This window comes from Colius striatus, chromosome Z, assembly GCF_028858725.1.
Source record: "Colius striatus isolate bColStr4 chromosome Z, bColStr4.1.hap1, whole genome shotgun sequence".
Lineage (NCBI taxonomy): Eukaryota > Metazoa > Chordata > Aves > Coliiformes > Coliidae > Colius > Colius striatus.
Genome location: NC_084790.1, coordinates 53,474,310 through 53,495,412, shown reverse-complemented (window position 1 = coordinate 53,495,412; position 21,103 = coordinate 53,474,310). Strand labels below are relative to the sequence as shown.

General features: G+C 39.4%; 1 protein-coding gene across 1 annotated transcript in view; it reads left to right on the top strand.

The window, feature by feature from the left end:
* The first annotated feature begins 5,805 nt into the window (after positions 1-5,805).
* Positions 5,806-21,103, top strand: part of GLIS3 (GLIS family zinc finger 3) — a 157,825-nt gene continuing 142,527 nt past the window's right edge. Inside the window, exons 1-2 of the mRNA XM_062019099.1 lie at positions 5,806-6,015; positions 16,225-16,228. Of these exons, the coding sequence (XP_061875083.1) occupies positions 5,812-6,015; positions 16,225-16,228 (208 nt within the window). The 5' untranslated portion in view covers positions 5,806-5,811. The remainder of the gene's footprint in view (positions 6,016-16,224; positions 16,229-21,103) is intronic.

Here is a 21,103-nt window from a genome sequence, read left to right as displayed (position 1 = left end):
GTAGTGCCATGCCGGGGCTTGTTGTCATCCGGGCAGTGTCCCAGGCCTCGGAAATACCGTGTGCCCAGTGAGGTGACAGCTCTGCCTCATCAGCGGGCCTATGTGTTGCTGGTAACTCCATCCTCTTAAATTTAATAGACTTGAAAGGTATGTCTGTCAGCAGCATCCTCTCCTCCCAAGACCTTGGCTAGCTTTTGGCACTGGTTGGAGCTGCTACTGCATTAGCTACAACATCTGCAGAAGCAGCCATAAGTGTGATATGGCTGGCAGTAGGTAGCTCTCAGGCCATCTGCCCAGCAGCTTGTGGTGGCCAGCACAGCACCACAAGCAGCGGTAACAGTGAGGGCACCAGGGCAGACAGATGCCCGTGGCCCTGTCCTGCTGCATCATTGCCTGCCTGCCTGGGGGACACTATGGTGGTTTCCCATGTCCTGCTTGCACTGAAGTTCTCACAGTTGCTGATGCTGCAACATTAGCAATTGTGGCTGCACTCCTGGAAAGTCCAAAGTCATTGAAGGCAAAGCTAGCAGGACAAAGGTGTTAGTAACAGGTGCACAAGGCAGGGTTTGCAGGAGCCTTTGGGTGCTGAGTAAGGATGCTGCGGCTATTGACAGCAGGACAGAAAGCACGTCTCTGACTCTGGTTCACAGTGCTGCCAGATTCAGATTGGGTTTTTCAAGCAGCTTATAGCTAGCCCTAATGAGAGTAATGTTGCTCCTGGAAAGCTCATGCTGTTCTATTACAGCAACCATTTGCAGTAGCACAGCTCCGACAGCTATGGCCCTAATAGAGAAAAAGCTTAGGAGGTCTTAATTACTATAAGAAAAACTTGTGAGAGTTTTTCTGGAAGAATGGTAAAAATGCTTGCTCACAACTACACTAGATACATCATCCTGTCCACTGATTACAGCTGCCCTTCTGATGCCAGTTGCAACAGTATTGGTGATTGTGCTCCACTCCGCTCTCTGTTTGTACAGTCTCTTGCACAAAGGCATTCCTTTCTGTGACTAATCTTCCTAGGAATTATAGTGATGCAAGTAATAAGTAATTAGTATATTTCATTACACTAACTCTGAGAAACTTGATCATGTTTGGGGGCTGGTTGTTTCACAGTGCTGTAGAGAACCTCCTTTATCTTTCGTTTGCCTTGCACATTGAAGTTGTATCAAGAAGGCATTCTGCTGGTGTAGGGAAACTAGAAACTCAGATTATATGACCCTTTTCTAGTTTTCCTTGGCTGACCACCTGGGCCTAAGAGAAATGTGATATTATCAGAGTACTGCAGTTTGCAAGGAAGCCCCCTGTAATAGTCCAGGGGTACAATTTTCAAGAATTGGACTCAAATGACCAAAACAGTGGATACTAATGCTAGGTATTTGCAATCCTCAGTAATGCATAACTTCTGATATGCTTTCTGGCATGGAGGGTAGGGAAGAAATTCTGTGTAAATAGAGTGAAAGCTTATTTTGTAGTTTCAGTTTTAAAGTCACATTGTCTTCCTTTATTGCAGCTGTACCTATTGTTTCAAGCCTGATTTCAAGCTCTCACCTGTTTTTTCCCTAGTCAAATATCTGTGTGGTTTTTCTTTCCAAGAATAATTTGTTACTGTGCTTTGGTCTGTGAGATATGGTCAGATAACTGCTCAAAAGCTGTAATACCAGAACATTTTTATGTGTGTGTGTTCTTTGCTGGTGGCTTACACTTATGTTATGATGTGTCCTTGTGTGTGAGACACAAAAACCTCAGGAGCTGCCAAGGCACCATTTCTGTAGATACTGAATAGTCAATGAGGCTGAGATGAGGTATCACTATAGCTTTTGGTGACTGTCATTTTCATCTTCTCCATCCCAGTCCTTGAGTCCACTCAGACTGACTCATCAGGGATGTGATGTCAGGGGAGGCAGTGACTTCTGAGTATTGCACCATGGTGCCACTAACAGGTGATACACCAAATACCATGTCTGTTCAAGCTGGGAATGGCTGGCAGGGGAGAGGAGAGTTTAAAGGGGAGGTATCCCTTTTTGGGTGGCCTTGGGGTAGTTCATCCCTGGTAGGAAATAAGTGTTTTCCTGGATGTGTGCCAAGGAGATTGTGGAGAGGAACATGGAGAGAGGACAGTCCGTGGTCATGATAGGAGTGAGCAAAGACACTCAGTCTTGGACTGCAGAGTCCCAAAGGACAGGGTTGTCATTCATGTTTGCTTTCTGTGGTGCATGGTAGCTGTCATAAAGGTGAAGTGTTCCAGTGGAAGAACAGAAAAGAGGGAAGTCATGTCCTCCAGTTTGAGATAGCACTTGCTGACCTGTAAGTGAAGTGCCAGTGTCTGATGGCTACTTTTGTGAAAGTGTCTCCTGAGCTTTCTTAAACTCCTCTCTGCAGTGCAGGAATTCAGCTTTTATTGGAAGCTGAATTGAATCTTACCTCTGATTTCAGAGGGTGAACCAACAGGCCAGTTCTGATTAATTTTCACTACTGCACTGTAAAAGCAGGCTATATGGCATACTGTGATGCAGGCACAGACCAGTGAATTCTTTTGTTTTGCTTTTTGAAGCTTTAGTGTTTGGATTTTCCAGGGCTTCAACTTGAACTTAAATTTTACTACATGACTTTTTGAAAGTGAATTTATGAATCATTGTTATGGATTTTGAGTAATTATGCTGTCATGCTGTTACTGATAGATGCAAAGTCATAGACCTCTGAGTAATGCCAGCTTAAAAAGAGACTTCAGAAGCAGTGGATGTAACCATATTTCCTGTAACATCTGTGGGATGTAGGTATGTAGGATGTAGTGTAGTTTACTGCAGTATCTCACAGACGGACAGAAATATTTCTTTAAAAAGTGGCAAGTGCTTGTGTTCCTTTGGTAGAACAAAAGAGTTTGTCAGCACAGCTATTCCGTTTCAGGATAGTATTCTTTTCTGTGTTTTTTTTTAATGTGTTTTATCTTAGTACTTTAAGCTTCAATCCTGTTCAGGACTTCTAAGCTTATTTCTGAACAAGCCATTGTATTCGATCCTGTAATCCTACAACTTCCAAGATCACTTTGGTTAGAAATGTATTGTCTCTTTTTACCATTACAGTTGGATTTAAGAGGGAGCTGTTTATGGATCTGACACAAAAGTCAGTTAGACTTTTAGAATATAATTCATGTCCAATTGTCATTTAATTAGTTATATATGTTTTAATACATCTCTAGGTAATCCATTGTTTTAGTTTGAATCAGTTTGGCCACTCTGGCTTTGATATGCAAACATCCTGATACCATGGTGGAAGTTAATGCTAAACAAGTCTAATTAGTGAAAAGCCACTCACGAACTAGTATATTCTTTTGAAAATTCCACAGAATAATAGCAAAAAAAAGGTGGAAAAGTTACGCTCTCCAAGGTGCTTTAATGTTTTATATAAAAGAAGCACTGATTTGCATGTTAATATATTGTTAGACATTTGCACAAGAGAATCAGGAGGGTGACTAGAGGAAGGAAATGTGGAGAAATCACTTACTTGATTTTGCTTGCATAAAAAAAAAAAAAGGTTATTTTGTTTGTACTTCCAAGTTGTTTTGTGCAAACTGCAGCTTATTAGCATGAGGAAAGAAATTATGGACCCAGAGGCCTTTCTTTGAGTGTAAAAAAGCCAGCAGTAGCCAACTATAAAATTGGGACGATAGCATAGAGTACTGTCACTCATTGTAAGATATAATATTACCAGACAAGAATAGCAAAGGAGACCAACCTACTAAGAACACAAATTGTATATTGACCTGGTTTTTATAGGACTGGTAGGTCTGTGTAAGCTCTGTAAAAATACTCTTCTGTTGATGAAAAAAAAGTGTTTTTATTGAGTATAGCAATGCATTTGTTATGGGTGGTATTCCCTTGATTACATTAGTACTTTTCTCTAATGTAGTGAAAATTGAAGACAGGAATTACAGGCAAGAACGACTTTTATTTGTATGCAATTTGTAGTGATAGCCTTGCCAGTAAAACAACTGCCTTTGTTTGTATGTTCTTTTCTAAGGATCTAGTCACCTGTGTTAGGGCAAGGTACATTCTGCTTTTAAAACAATCTCTGAGAATTTAAGAACATTCAGCTCTACCTGTCCTTGGTTGAATTCCAGTGAGTGATTTATGCTTCAGCCAGGCGTGAAAATAAATAATATTCCTTTTAATTGGTGTGCTTTATATTTTTTAATTCTCATAACACAGAAATGTACCAATGAGAAATACCATTTCAAATAAATATTTTCTGATGTTTTAAGTGTGGTTAGTAGGGACTGGTTAGTAGTAATCTCAGTAGGAATTATAGTCTTACCTTTGAAGACAGTTTGCTTAGGCATTTCATTGAGGAGTTTTAACTGGAGAGTTTTTGTGAATATCTGTGGATATAGGTCTATAAATATGCTTAGATGGCTTTTACTGTAATCTGGAAATGTTCTATGAATGTGGTTTTGTGAAATAAACGGGGACATTTTATTTGGGTTTTTTTTTTTGATAGTTCACTGATGGTGAAAACTGAGATATTGTGGAGTCTGTGAGTGAAGTAAGTAAAGTGATAAGTATGAAGGTTTTACATGAAGTTTAGTCATGAATATACTGGTTATAATCTTATTTGCTTCAGTGTTGAAAGTCTCATATGCTGAAGGTAAGTTACAGTCCAGTGGTTTTGCTGCAGCAAGACCATAATACTTAATTAAAACCTTAATGCATCCCTGAATGTAAACCATAATTGAAGCTGTACTTCAGTTTTATTTCTGACAATTTGTTTTTCTGAACAAGTTAATTAGGCACTGAGTGTATGACTGAAAAAAAATACTTAAACATGTGTGTAATGTTAAACATATGAGCCTAGTGATGGGAGTTGGACATGTGGTGTTTGTCTGAGTTAGGGCTGAAGTTAGCCCATCTGTGTGGTATCTTAACGTGGTGATTTACACTGACAGGTGCAGCTTTTGCCTACAAATATTTTTTTTTTTTTAATGTCAGGAAATGTTTATATATAGTTGACTGTGCCTTGGGGTAGGTTGTAGCTGAGAAGATCTCAAACCCTTTACCAGTCTTGTCTTCTAAGATTTAAATAGGAAAGCATAAGTGACAAAAAAAGTAATTTCAAAAATTATTGGTATAATTTGAAAGATGGCCTTGAAAATATGCTACTGTATGATTACTGTATTGTATGAGTCAATTTATGTCATTATCTATAAGCTTACAGTAAGCACCCACATTTTAAATGATTGCAGTTAGTGTTTATTAATACTTCTGTGCTATGCTTTTCTATTGTGAAGTGCTGCAGAGTTTGAAGGACCATAAAGGTATTTCTATGGTTTGCTGCTCCCTCTTCATTTTGTTGTATGCACGCCCTTTAGAATGTGAACTAGTACTTCTTTCTTTCTTGTTTTATTGGTACCTGCATAGTGCTGGGCTTTCAGCACCACTTTAATAAATGCACTAAGATGATGCAAAATGTGGCGATGGCTGTGTTCATCCTAATGACAACTCCCTGCCAGAGAGTCTTTTCACTCATGGCTGCATTCTTGAACATCATGTGGTCAGCATTCACTTAATTTCATGGCTGGTTTAGCTAATGTGAAGGCAACTGATGTTACTATAAACTTCAGTTTTTGAAGAGGCAAGTTTACTTGGTGTTAGGGCTCTAAGTCATTGCTTGGCTTTGTTCTTTCTCCCTGACAGACCAGTGCTTCTTGTAGCCAGTAATGTCACAAAGTTAAGTCACATGCAGTCCTCTTTCATGTATTATTTACTACAATAGCAATTATCTTTATGTGGAAGCTTGTCTGCCAGTCTATACTTAAAGATGCCCTTTGGAGAAGGAGTAGCTCCTCAGAGCAGTTTCACTGACAGTACTATTCACCTTCCTGCTCTAAGTGCCAGGAAGCAAGTGGTTGCAAATGGGAAGCCTTTATTACAAGTCCCACAGGGCCCAGGAATGCAAAGCCCCACAGTCTTTAAAGCAAAACTGGCAAGAATTTGGAGATACTTTCTCCCCAGCACAGGGAAGGTAAGACTTTTTTTTTTTTTTCTGTTGCTGTAAGTCATGCCATTTCTTCTTGAATATCACATACCCAGATGGTACTGGTGCTGGTAGAAGAGTTTAATCTCTTCTTTACCACTCCTTTAATACAAAGAAAGAGCTACTGAAACAAAATGTTTTGCTATTTTCTGCAAAAGTAGTTCATTGTTTGACTATTCCTAGTGGCTTTGTATTAAACAGCAGTTGTTCAGAATCCCAGAGTTCTCCTAAGATTCTTTATAAACAGTGTAGTTTGACTTTGTTTTGCTAACCTAACCTCTTGACTCAACAAATCCAGATAGTTATTTTATGTTCTGTGGCACCAGAATTTTCTGAGTGCTATCAGAAATATTCCTTCTTGGATGTGTGATCATAACTTTCCACTGGTGACTAACAGCTGCTTACTGATTAAAGCAGTAATATACACTTGCTTTTCAGAGTGCTTAGACTGGAGAAGCATTAAAGCACTTTGGAGTAGGTTTTGACTGTGGATTTGCAATACAATTGTTGGAACCACAGTTTGTGCTGTAGAAAATAATGATGCATAGTTCTGACAAAATTTGGAAGCCAATCATCTGTAAGTGCTAGTGCATCAGAGATATACATACCTATGAGAAAATACTTGACTATCTGGTCTTGACTTTTTGAAGTCAGAATTGTAAAGTTTTCAGTACTTCCTTAACTCGGATCACGCTGGGGACAATGTTTTGAAGGGGTTTTGGTGCCATACTTTTGGAACTGAATATGCAGAGACATGAGAATTTAATGTATAGAAAATAAATAAATGGTTTAAAATACCAAGAAAAGCTTGGATTGGTATGAGCGAAAGTGCTGAAAAGGAGACAGAGATTTCCCATTTTATTCCAAGTGTGTTGCTTCTCTCTATTTTCTGTTTGTTTGTTTGTTTGTTTTTCCCAGTTCTTCCTTTTAAAAGCTTAGGAAGTCCAACCCTCTTCAGCAAGGGCTGCAGGCCTGAAACCAGTATCGTTTCAGAACAAGTTGAAAATTAACTCCATGCCTGAGTGCTCTGCTGAGTCAGACCAGTGGTAATGTATATACATATTCATTGGGTGACCTCTGAGATCAACCATCTGGTGCTTGCTTTGGTGGTGGCAGTGGGTGTGATTCACAACTTACAGCATTAGGCTTCTGCTACAGACAAGAGAGGTGGATTCTTCACTTTTGGAGTTTTGGAGGAACTTTTCTGTCGCTCTTTCACTACAGGTAGAGCCTGATTCCAGCTGTCTTCAAAATTAGATGCCTAAAAACACTGAATCCATGCTGGGATCTCTAAAATAACTCTACATAACAGCTAAGCCTCCTACAGCATGTTTTGCAGAGCAGCATCACAGGGTGAAGAGAGCATCACGTAGTTTAATGTTCTCAGTTTTTGAGATTTTTGATCAGCTGTGCCTGACTGCTCTGTTCTTAGCTGCTGTTATTTCCATCTTTTCTTCTGGCCTGATTAGCTCTCATATATGTAGTCTACTGTTTTGTGAGATAGCAAGTAGAGAATTCATCTGAAGGGCTGGCATTAGGCAAGCTTGTTTATAAACCGTGCTGTTTAAACAAGGTATTGCGGACTTCAGATATGATAGACTTGAGATCCTGTGTTTCTGTGGATTGGGATTAGTTGATTCCTCACACTTGAAAGTTCTTGTTATTAGCAAGAGCACTTCCAGAGCTGAAGATTATGCATGCTGGGAATGTATCAACTATGGAAGAGCAAAATCTCATTCATTTGGTCATGTCCAGATAATTTTATAAGGCTTTGAATCTTGCTATGCTCTGTAAAGCATAGCATGTATGTAAATGTGAATGTAAGCCTTATAAAACTATTCATGTAATTTATGCTTGTGCAGCTTTTTGATATTTTGTCATTTTCTGATGGCAGGTACAGGATGGAAATTTCTGTTGGTAGGTACTTACTTTAGTTAACCTTTCATTTCCAGAAGACAACAGTTTTCCTTTTATAATTGTGTCAGTATCAGGTACAGAGGTTTGAACTATTCAAAGTTGTGAGGGGTTTTGTTCTTTTACTTCAAAATACATGGGTTAGTAAAAGCAGCAAGATGTACAACAAAATGACTTGTTGCTGATTTTAGAATAGTTTCTTCTGCATTTTTTCATTAATATATTAAAAATTTGAAAAAATCCCAAAATAGAAGCTTTAGTTTTGGATGAAGGAAAGAATATAATGTTTGGGGCAATCCTGATTCGTACCTTGGTTTTTACAAGGTTGTTTTTTTTTTTTTTTTGACAGGAGGTGGTTCTGAGTGCATAAGGTCTTTACTTTGCATGAAGACTCCCTTTAATGTATAATATTGCAAAGTTTGAGAGGAGATGATTTTTAGAAAGGATGCTACCTAAGTCAATTTAAGATAAACTGGTGTGCTTTTGTGCATGATGAGAACTTGCAGCACATCCTGCTGTGTTACTGTATGGAGGATAAAGCAAGTTTGAAGATGCAGTGGTGTATAGCTCAGACTCCAAATACTTTACCTCCCGTGTGGCACTGATAATGTAATATTCTTTTTAGTACTATGTTGTGCCCATCAAAACCAAAATAGTGTAATAGTATAATGGTAGTTTTTATTTAAGTACAGAAAAATGTGCTAGTACAGTGTAGGGTTTTTTTTTTTTTTTGCTAGGAACGTAATTTCATAGTAAATACACTTTAAAATATTAGAATTTTTTACACAGAAATTAGTTGTAAAATGCAGGGATAATAGTACACATATTTGACACTAGAAGTCTACAGTCTTTCATTTTGTTGATACCAGTATTTAAACATTTCTTTTGTGAATAATCCATTTCACACCTTTAGATTTACTCAGGGACAGAAACAGATCTTTATGGACAGCATCTGCTGCTGTGAAAATGAGCTAAAGAGAGATCATGCAGAAATAAGCAGAAAGGTGAAAAGAGTGAGAAAATAAATGAAGACACGAAACCATGTCATAGTCAGCACTGATCTTCAGCATCTCTCATCAATGCAGATCTTTTGACAGAAGTCTTGTAATGAAAAAAATGAAAAACATTCAGCTTTCTACTCAATGTTCTATTAAGAAAGTGGTTTTGTTTTTGTGGGTTTTTTTAAGTTTGTAAATTTCAAATAGTTTTAATTAGAACTCTGGTCTAAATGCTTGACACCAAACTGGGAGGACTGGCTGACTCCCCAGAAGACTGCGCTGCCATTCAGTGGGATCTTGACCAGCTTGAGAGTTGGGCAGAGAGGAACCTCATGAGGTTCAACAAGGGCAAGTGCAGAGTCGAGCACCTGAGGAGGAACAATTCCATGTATCAGTACAGGCTGGGAGTGACCTGCTGGAGAGCAGCTCTGCAGAGAGAGACCTGGGAGTGCTGTTTGACAATAAACTAACCATGAGCCAGCAATGTGCCTGCGTGGCCAAGAAGGCCAATTGCATCCTGGGATGCATCAAGAAGAATGTGGGCAGCAGGTCAAGGAAGGTTCTTCTCCCGTTCTACTCTGCCCTGGTGAGGCCTCATCTGGAGTCCTGTGTCCCTCTCAAGAGGAACAGGAACTTCTATATCTAGAGAGATTCCAGCGCAGGGCCACCAAGATGATCAGGGGACTGGAGCATTTTCCTTATGAGGAAAGGCTGTGGGACCTGGAACAGTTCAGCCTAGATGAGACTGCAGGCGGATCTCCTTAGTACTTATAAGTATTTAAAAGGTGTGTGTCAAGAGGATGGGGCAACACTTTTTTCAGCAGTGTCCAGTGACAGGACAAGGGGTAATGGACAAAAGCTGGAACACAAGAAGTTCCACTTGAACATAAGGAAAAACTATTGTACTGTGAGGGTGAGGGACCTCTGGCACAGGCTGCCCAGGGAGAGTGTGGAGTCTCCTTCTCTGGAGGTTTTCAAACCTGCCTGGATGTGTTCCTGTGGGAACTGATCTTAATGAACCTGCTTTAGCAGAGTGGTTGGACTGGATGATATTCAGAGATCCCTTCCAACCCCTGTCATTCTGTGATTCTGTGAATCTGTTAATGTATTCTAAAGGGTGTGTATTCAAGGATTTATTATCAGCATATGTGCATGTTACACACACCTGAGTAGTATTTTGTTTTGTAGAAGACCTAGTAGCTGTTATTATTATTTGTCTTACTCACTCCCCTGTGCAGATAATGGACTTGTGAATGTGAGCTGGGCTACGTTCAGGCATATCCTGAGTGTTCTCATGTCTCATGTAGTATTAAAAATCCAAAATCTTTCTGGAAAAAACCCATATTTTCTAAAAGTAGCAATATGTACTAGTTTATCTTATTCAGTGAATGAAAGCATATTTTTGAAGTCCATCGAGAGGTATTAATGATAAGCATATTCCTGCTGTTGTAGGTTTTTGTGGAAGGTGGTTGTGGGAGTAGTTCGGGTGGACACCTTCCATTTTTTGTCACTATTTGTAAGCACCACTGGGGGAAGGGTCCTGCTGGGGGAGTTGGATCCTTAGTCTGAATCACTGTTATCATACATAATATGCTTATAGCAGTTAATTCAGTGTTTAGGAATGGGTTTTCCAGTCCTGTAAGATAATATATTGTAGTCTTAAAGCAGCTTGGACTTGGCTAATGAAGAATTTGTGCTGTGTCTGAAATTCCATACTGAGGTGCTGTTGGTGGAGGTGATGCAGCTGCTGTATCTCCAGGTAGTGTGCTCATAATCCAGGGGTGATGTCCAGTATGGACATGATGAGGGAGAGGCAGCCTCTCAGCCTGCCTTTGGTCTTGGACTTTGGGATTGTAGTTTGAGTTGATATGTCTGGCAAGACCTTTCTAGAAATTGTAAGCAACTGTCAGTTGTGAGAGCCATAGTCATCACCTTGCTTCTCCCATTCTCCCTGGCAGCAGGTGGAGAGTTAAAGCCTTGTAGGCCAGTTTGGACTTTTGTTCCACTCTGACTGCCCTACTAAAACCAGTGTTGTCAATGTGTGGCTATAGTTGTGAAGAATTGACAAGAAAATACTTGAGATATGATTTAAGGAAGCAAATTTGGACATTTGTTAATAAGAAAGGCAGAAAGTTGTTCAGACATGCATAGACCCATTTTGTTGTTCTTTCCAAATCTGTTGAAAAGAGAGTTCTCACCTTCTATTTCTGTGGTTCCTGCAGTGTTAAGTTTGTTCCTTGACGTGATAAATCATTGTTTATTTTATTTCCTATTTGTTTTGCAAATGTGACTGTAATTTTTTTTTTTAGTGAAATGAGTCAGTTAGCTAATGTTCACATCTAACAGGAGCATGCTTCCTGTTGGAGATCATTAAGCTCTTCCTTATCCTGGAAATAGTTGACAGGCATGAAATCTTGGGATTCTTTTTTTTTATTTTTACCCAGGGACTCTGAAAGAAGAAGCAGCTATAGTGCTGCTAAGCTGTTTGAGAACTGTGAACTTCATCAGGGAGGATCATTTGTCTCTAGTTGCCAAGAGAGCCTTGTTTCACTTATGGACAATAACCACACAGGTCTGTGAGGAGTGTTATGTGCAGAAGTGTTAATCAGTAAGCAGCTTGAGCCACACTTCAAATGTCTTTGACATGCTTATTTTGTCCTTTAGTACTGTTGTTTTTATGTGTCAGTTGGCACAGCCTGAAGAAAAGTGTTCATCAGTATGCTGTGCAGTTCCTTACGGAGAAAGCTTGACTCAAGACTCACTTTCTTTTTCAGTTGTTTTCTAGAATCAATTATAAGAACTTTTAAAGTCTAGTTATTGACAATGTTTAGATACAGCAAAGTGATTAAGTAATAATGATCTTAGTTATAACCAGCATGACACAATTTCCAGCTTTACATAGGCTTCAGTGGCTTTATGTGCTTTAAAAACAACACAGGATCCATCAAGGCAAGGAAATTATTACTTGCAGTTCTGGCAGTTGAGGAAATCCATTCTGAAAACAGTAGGGATGGGTCTCAGTGAATTCTTCTTCTGTCTACTGTAGGACTTTCCAAAAGGGCACAGCTGAGAACATGAGACTCCCTGAGTTTAATTCTGCAATTTGCTTTAGGGACTGGATGACCAGCGATTCTGGTCAGGTTTGAGAAGGTTCTCTGTGACTCTTTGTATGCCTCTCATACAATGTTCAAGAGGTTTACTTAATTTTTATATATATTTGGTGGTGCACAGACATTCCTGTTGCAAGACATTCCCTTGGAGTACTATTGTTTCTTTCACCCATCTGTCATGTTTTATGCACTGTTCAACTCCTGAACTTAAATGTGCAGGCAATTCTTAAACACAGATGATGGAAGACAGTGATTTACATTGACTTTGACTCCATATTTTTAGAGTCTTCATCTTAAGCATTGAAAATTTTGTTTAAGAATAAAAAAAAAAAAAATAAAAAATAGCTAGTGATACCAGAACACGTGTTGGACTATGTGTTATAAATGCCCCAGGCAACTTACAAAAATTCCCTGAAGAGTATTAGGCTTAATGCCAAAAAGGATCTACTTTACACTGGAACTGTAAAATCCCTCAAGAGTATTAGGCATATTGCCAACACTTAACTGTTCTGTGTTTAAGAGTGTAATTAAACTGCTCTTGTACTCAGCCTTATAACTTTGTGGAGCTGGACAGTGAGCTTTACAATTAATTGCAGCTATGCAAAATACAGTTAAGGGGTAGATTTAAGTAAAGCTCATATTTTATAATTTTCTGAAGACAAATATTATTCTTTCAGACTGACCCAAACCAGTTGAGGATGGTGGCTGTATTTATCAATAGCTTTATGACACTTGTTTTTGCTCTGCTAACAGCTTGCCCTTGTCAATAGCATCCAAAGAGCTTGTCCAGTTAGGAGACTAGTAAGAAAGCGTGGGCAAACTGGACTGGGAGTGGGATTTACACGAAGCTCACAACCCCATGTGCAACCTCCAGTGGAGATCTCAGTGTAGCTTTGAATATGCTCCCCAGCAGAATTCCCAAAGGATAAAATCAAGGCAGATGTACCTTCCTGAGAGGATGATTCTTCCAGGAATGTAGCATTTCCTTTTTTTGTTCCACCATTGTCACTGATCAAAAGGTGCATATGCGTCTGCACTTACACCATCCTGAAAATGGCTAATGAATTTTTTATCCTTCATGTTTGCAAAGAGGAAAATTTCATGCCTTCGATCAAGCTGTCGTAAATAAGCAAACCAGGCCAGGCCAAACTGTCGTATTTTCACTTTAGTTTGAGAGTCTTCAGCTTAGTGTGTGATTTTTCATTTTTGTTTGATCACCAGGAGGTGGCACTAACAAAATCTGTTTTTATACAGAGAGATGCACATTTCAGCTACCTTTTCATTGGAGAAATTTGGAATAAAAAGCAGGTTGAAATATGAAAGTACTGGATTTTTTGTACCTGAAAATTTTTGAAAACTGCATCAAGGCCACTTCTGCCTCTGTGTGAAGTAAGATTTGAGGATTTTGGTGTGAATATGGATAAGTCACTTAAATTTGCTGTACCTCTGTTATTTTCATTGGCAAATTTTGGAGAGGTTATTTTTACACTTAGGCAGAGCTTTGAGATCTCCACCTCTGTAATTTACTGATGTCAAATGTAACATTAATTTAAGGGCTGCACATGTACCTACAGAGACAAACAGTCTGTTTATACCTTTATGTAAAGTAGCAAGGGGCCAAAAAGCCCAGTTTATGACAGGGAGCCAAAAAGCACAGTTAAGTACAGATATGCAAGTACTGAATTTTGCAGATGGATGTGGCTTTTTTGCATATTACCATTGTGTTCTTGAACTATATTACATTTTCGGGGAGTGCTATAATATGATCTTCACGGTGGTAGTGTGTTCCTTCATTTGGTCCCCACTCCTGCAGACCTGTTGAATCAGGAAGCATGTCAGCTGCTTCCTTTTAGCTCTCACCTACCTCTCACTCACAGAAGACAATGGCTGCTCTTTGACATCAGTTCTTTAGGTAAAGTGCAAAAATAGTCTTTCATTTACTTTCATGGCTCTCACACAGTTGTAAATACCTGGAATAGTCCTGTGAGGAGCAGGGAGTTTGACTCAATGCTCCCTATGGGTTCCTTCCAACTTGAGATATGTTGTGGTTCTATGATTTTGTAATTCCTCTATGAATAAAAGCGGGAATTGTCTGCACCAGTGAGATTTTTTTTTTTGCTTTTCTGTTTTACTTACGGCTGGTCTTTCTGAAACTGACAACTCTGTTTCTGTTTCAGAGTTCAGGGAAGCTAGGGAAATTAGTATGGTTTTTTCCAAAGGACCATGCTTACATATTTGAACTTTGGCTTAGCCAAAGTGTTTTAGTATCTGATATGTTTCTAACTGGGTTATAAATAGCCTGCATGTGTTTCTTTTGTGTTTCTGTACCACTTATCCTTTCCAGGGCAAATTTCATCTCAACCTGGTGTTGTATTTGCAGGCATTTCATGTTACCTTCTGCTTGAATTAGTAGGGCATGTCCTTCACTGCTAATTGTAAGAGTGTAGACAATTTCTTCAGCAGACTTGAGATACCAGATAAATATGTGTTGCATGCAGTAGATGGGGCACAGGGCAGGGAAAACAGAGATACAGATGTGTAAACACTCAATTGATGTTGCTGTCAAAACTCGGTATCTGCACCAGCATGGCAGAGTTTTATTTTGGTCTCTGCTATGGTACTTGTTGAAGCTTCTTGGCTATTGTGTCCTATTTTACTTCTGTGTTTCCCTGTTCTCACTCTACCCATTTGTCTCTGTTATCTACTTGTATTCATGATGAAGAGTTTATTTTATGTTTGTCCAGTGACAGACTCAACTGCTACTACAGGCTCTGGGCATTACTGCAATGCAATTCATATTGACAGTGCTGAAGATAGAATACATAGAGATGTAAGGGTCTATACTGAGTAAGTAGTATGAGATTATACTATCTTAAACAAACAAATGTGGTATTAACTGTCAGATACCAAAGCAAATCTACTGCCATGAAATGCTTACCGTAGTCTTTTAAATCAACTGTACTAATATGAACTGCAACATACAAATGTGTTTTTTCTTATCTCCCATGATAAACCTGTTGGGTAAACAGAATTGTGGCAAAGCAGTCATTGTTGACTGCTATGACTTTAGCAGTGAAACGTGTTTGATGGTAAAGTGTTAGTACTTCTGTATTTCAGCAAAGAAGTGTCCTCAATTCTGGTGGCTCTTGGCGGGATTCTGATCTAATTTTTCTTTAACAGTTGATCTTTGAAAGCCAATAAACATTTTCTGTTCATTGTCTTAAAATAGAAAGTTAGATTATTCGTAAAGGGGGAAAAAATTTGAGACTGGGTGAACAGAGAATTGTATTGTTTGCATTTAAGCACCCTTTTTTTTTGAGGCTAAGTCAAATACTGCAGTTTTATACCAATGTTTGTGAAATTCTGCAGATGGCAAGCATGGAGTTCTGTGGCTGGTGGTTCTAGAGAGATTTAGGAGGTGTGGTGTTTGGCTGTCACAGGGCTGTATTTCCTGCTAAAGCTGATTAACTGTTGAATTGTTTCTAGATATTGGAAGTCAGTTCTGTAGTTGCCCCAGAATGGGAAAGGTCTAAGGAATGTGTCTTGTGAAAATGCATCATGAGAGGCAAGAGAGCCTGGGGCAGGAGCAGGGAATGAGTTTTTTCCTTCTGTGAGACCTTTCCCTCAGTCTTGTGGTACAGCATACAGCTGATACATAGGGCCTTGTGGGAAAAAACCCAACAACCAAAATGTGTCCCAGCAATACTCATAAAGTAAACAATAGAATCACAGAATGGGAGGGGTTGGCAGGGATCATCTAGTCCAGCCCCTTGCTAATTCAGGTCCACCTAAATCAGGTCACTCAGTAATGTGTCCAGGTGGGTTTTGAAAACCTGCAGAGAAGGGAGACTCCAAACCCTCCCTGGGCAGCCTGTGCCAGGGCTCCCTCACAGTGAACAGTTTTTCCTTACATTCAGGTGGAACTTTTTGTGTCCCAGCTTCTTTCCATTACCCCTTGTCCTGTCACTAGACACAATAGAAAAAAGGAATGCCCCAACCTCCTGACATCCACCACTTAGATATTTGTAACAAATTAATGAGATCTCCCCTCAAGTCTCCTCTTCTCTAAACACCCCCAGTTCCCACAGCCTTTCCTCATAAGAAAGATGGATGACAGATGTTGGGCTTTGTGGTTGAGTGACCGATTGAGGTAATCCAGAGTTTCCTGGAGCAAGGGGAGTGGAGAAGAAGCGAGGAGACCTGCCAGGAGCCGGCAGCACTCGTGAGGGGACAGTCCTGCTGAGAGGAAGAGCTGCAGCAACTGTGGGGAATTTAAATGTGGTGCAACCATTGTAGCCATTCAATTGGCAAGACACGAGACAGCGGCAAGGCTCATTTATTTGCAGATGAGTGGCTGATTGAGGTAATCTGGGGGTTCTTGGAGCACTGGGATGCACATTCATTACAAATGTTTGTCAGGAAAAGGCATACAAGCATGTCTAATACTAATACTCATTCTGATTTAAGAGACTTACTGCATCTGTTTGATACAGACCTGCCAACTTCTATCTTCCGGTGTAAGAGGTATCAACTGATAATGAGGAGACCAACTACAGTAGATTATTATGCTTTAATCAGCAGAGATCTCTTCAAATTTGCCAAGCTAACCATAAGTATGTTTTGCCTGAGCACAGCGCTGAGCTCAGAGGTCAGCTGAAGAGACATACCTTCTCCAGTTTTAGTTATTGTAAAAAAGCAGCTGCTGCGTAACATTTCCCATGTGAAAGCTCTGGAAATAATTTTGGCCTGACAGATTTTCCCCCAGGCAGATAGTGTCCAAGGGAATATCTCCAGGTCATGAGTCTCCTATTGGTGACTGAAGTGGGTGAACTTCAGTCAGTGAGAAGAATGGATGTTTCAGTTGACCTATATGTAGCTGCATACAATAGTAAGGAAAATTCTGTTTCTTGTGAATGTTTTGATGCTTTTAGCACTAAGAGAGGGCTGCTTGGATATTTATTTACTTAAGCATGTAGTTAGAAAATTAGTTGGCTTTCAAATAAAAGAAAATGTTCAAAAATACTTTTGTAATATAACAGAAACATTGTTCACATTTGTTCACCCTGAGGCCTGCTGGAAGATCACTTTTGATGTCCTATGTACCCTTACTGGCCAACTACTGAGCAGTGGGATGGTTAACAGTGCTGCCTGACTCTTCTTTCCCCTTAGAGGTGCAAGGCTGGTGGCCTGTGCCCACTTAATCTATACTCAGATTCTTGCTAGTTTTCCTGCACCATCTAAAGTGTCTATTTTGACTTCTTACTGCAGTGGAGTATTTCCCATCTTGCAGATACTTTCACAACTGTTTTCTTCATAGGCAAGAAATATGGTTACATGTCTTACTTCCATGGGAAAAGCCATTTATTTTTGAACTTTTATTTTTTGAACAAGGAAATTTCTGCCCAGAGCCAAGCATGAGTATTTGTCTCTGAAGTTACTTGGGTTCACATGATGGGAATACTATTTCTGGCATCCTGGTTGCAGTGGAAATGATTGTTATTTAACTACACTCATCAGAGAAGTCATAATGAAATATTTTTGATCATTGGATGCATTTTAGGAATGTGTGGAAAGGGAAAAGGAATGAGGAAAGCAATTTTACGTAGATTTGTTTCTTCACACCCATTTATTCATGATCCCCAGAACTCTGGGTAGTGTTCAAAATCCAGTGAAATTGTCACTTTTTGGTCAGTCTGTTCATTAGTTAACTTGGATGGGGATGGGAGGCATTTGCTTCACAGAATGGTTTTGTGTAGTTAATAATCAAATTGCTAATTCCTAGAATCTTGTGTAAGATCACCATCATTTTTTTTACATTATTTCCCTTGCCTTTTTTGAATTACTTTCTCACAAAAGAAAAATCGTTTTCTTGCTTAATATGGAAGCTGCTGAAGGCTTTGAAATTTTACTGACCTCACGACAAGTCCTGTGCAGAAATCAAGTAGGGCAAATATCTCACTGAGGTGTTTAACTTTCAGTGTATGTGAAAGGTAGAATGGATTTCAGTCTGCTCCAGGGAATTCTTGAAAAACAAACGGGACAGACCATTTGTCTAGTTAGCTACTGGAAAATTTTTCACCGATGTCCCATGTAGCCCTCTGACTGGTGGTTGCAAAAGGCCACTGGTCACCATCAGTTGGGATGGTGGATAAGTTCTGGTGTCACCAGCATCATGATTCCATCTCCTTTCCTTCTGTGTCTAGTCTGTCGGCAGCCTTTCCAGAAACCAGCACTATTGTACAAAGGTGTGCCTTGGAATTTCATCCTGGACCTCAGATAACCCTCGTTTAGATTGATTGATTTATTTAATTCCAATTAAATTCCCTATTTATTTAATAGGGGAGATTTTATTGAAATTATTATGGTAAAATAATGTTGAAAGAAAGTTAATTGACTTTTAATTACAACCTTCCAAAGATAAGTCACTTGCTAAGGAATAATAGTAGTTTTGTGGCTTTCTGAAAGAGAAAAAGAGTATTTAGGATTTATTCTGTCTAAGTGTCTTCCCTCTAAACTTTTTGGAAGCCCTGGAATATTTGAGAACAGGAAAAGCAAACTGTTAAAGAAATGATGAAGTGTAGAAAACTGGCAAAGCATCTGATTTTTCCAACTCAAAACATTTTAAAATACTATTTTGAATTATTGAATCAAAAAGAAAAAAAATGAGGCTCAATATTTTCAGTTGTTCATACCTAAAACTTGGTTGCAAAGAAGGCAATTTGAAGTTGAGATGACTTCATTAAAAATAAGTGATTTTCTGCTCCTAATATTGGCAGTATAATAAAATCTAGAGTTTGATTCTTAGCAGTTATTTTAATCTATTTTCTGGTGAACATTCTAATCATTTACAGTATTTCTGCTTGTGATCTATTTCAATAGTAACATATGCAGACATTACAGAGAGGGATCTGGGACTTCTGGTTGACAACAAACTAAACATGAGCCATCAATGTACCCGCATTGCCAAAAAAGCCAATGACATTCTGAGGTGCATCAAGAAGAGTGTGAGCAGCAGGTTGAAGGAGGTTCTGCTCCCCCTCTACTCTGCCCTGGTGAGGCCTCATCTGGAGTACTGTGTCCAGTTCTGGACTCCTCAGCTCAAGAGGGATGGGGAAATGCTGGAGAGAGTCTAGCGCAGGGCCACCAAGATGATCAGGAGACTGGAGCATCTTCCTTATGAGGAAAGGCTGCAGGAACTTGGGCTGTTTAGTCTGGAGAAGAGAATACTAAGGGGGGATCTTATTAACATTTTAAAATATCTAAAGGGTGGGTATCAGGAGGTTGGGACATCCCTTTTTTCTATTGTATCTAGCGACAGGACAAGGGGTAATGGAAAAAAGCTGGAACACAAAAAGTTCCACTTAAGGAAATGCTGTTTCACTGTGAGGATGAGAGAGTGCTGGCACAGGGAGGGTATGGAATCTCCTTTTATGGAGATTTTCAAGAGCCACCTGCATATGTTCCTGTGTGACCTGATCTATATGAACCTGCTTCAGCAGGAGATCTGGACTAGATGATCTTTAGAGGTCCCTTCCAACGCCTACCATTCTGTGATTCTGTGACGCTAAATTTATGGGCTTATGACTAATGCAACAGAAAGTCAAAATACGAGATGCAAGTCTACTTTATTGCTATGTACAAGTGAATTAAGTAGTGTAGCTGCCTAACTCTGACTAGAGCTACAGTGCCCACTGATTACTGCTCTATGTTTGAGGCAATACTCTCATTACCTAAGTGAAAAAACACACCAGGTGCTTTTATGTATTGCAGGACATTATGCCAGATTTTCCTCTTATATTGATAAAAACCCAAACTAACCAACCTCACATGAAGTGACATACCTGTATTGCATTAATATCTGTTAACTTTTGTGGAAGACTAACATTTCTTTCCTTGATCTCCAGTTTTGCAACTTTGTCACTAGCAATTCTTCTTCTAGGTCCTCTGAGTTATTGTGAATGCTTTATCTGCCAAATTGTGTTTCTGTTACTGTATAAAAAATGTACAACTGCAAGTTACAGTAGTGTCCTAATGTCTTCACATTGCCTGTGGCCATACCTTTCAATTACCTGCCATATGTGTTCAGTATGTCTCTTTTTGTCTAAAATATACCTGACTTACGAATATTGATGAACATTTTCCAGATGATGCTGAGTCCAATAAAAAAATTTACAATGTAATTCTTTATGGTAGGCCTGTAGTTTATATGCAGAATGAATTTCTGGCAAGGATGAGTAGTAGCACCTCAAAATTAGTGCTGTGGCAGGTGTGATAACTCATTAAAAGAGACATGGGTTAGTACCTGTTGCCTCCCCAGCCTTGTAGTATATGTCAGAAGCTCCTTTGGGGAAGTGGACTGTTAACATATGCAATGAAATCAACGAAGTGTGGAAGACAGTGGTAAGTGTTATTCTTGCTTTTCATCTCTTACTTCCAGTCTGTCTTCTCCCATCATCATTGCACTCTGGCTATTTCCCAATCATTGCTACCTTTCATTGTTGGATTTGTCAAAGCACTGTTCAAATTCCCTTTCAGTCTCCAATTTCTTTATGATGTGATGAAGATCTACAGTGATAGCACTCACAATAAGCAACAATATTCTAGTGTTAAAAATACATACTTTACATATAATTATAGAAAAACTCATATACAGAGCAGGTATACTTACAGTGTGAAACATCGGCCAGCTGAATAATTAATTGCTGCCTTCTTGCACAAGAAAGTAATGTTGGTTCGTTTTTTCTGCAGATTACATTTATTACTTTGCCTTTTACTTCTGGTAAGACTGATACTGATTGAAATTTGTTTGAGCGTTGGAGCTGAAAGTTTGTGAAGGGATACCTGTGGGAGAAAGAGGGAGAATAAAGTGTACATGCCCCATGTTTACTTAACCACAGTATTATTCTGCCAGCTGGACAAAGGGAATACGCTGCTAATTGCCCTGTGGCAAACCAAGGGGAACACCAAGGACTGTCGTGGTTTGGCCCAGCTAGCACAGCAGCACCACGACAGTCTGTCGCTCGGTGCCCCCATTCACCCCCACTCTCATTAGGA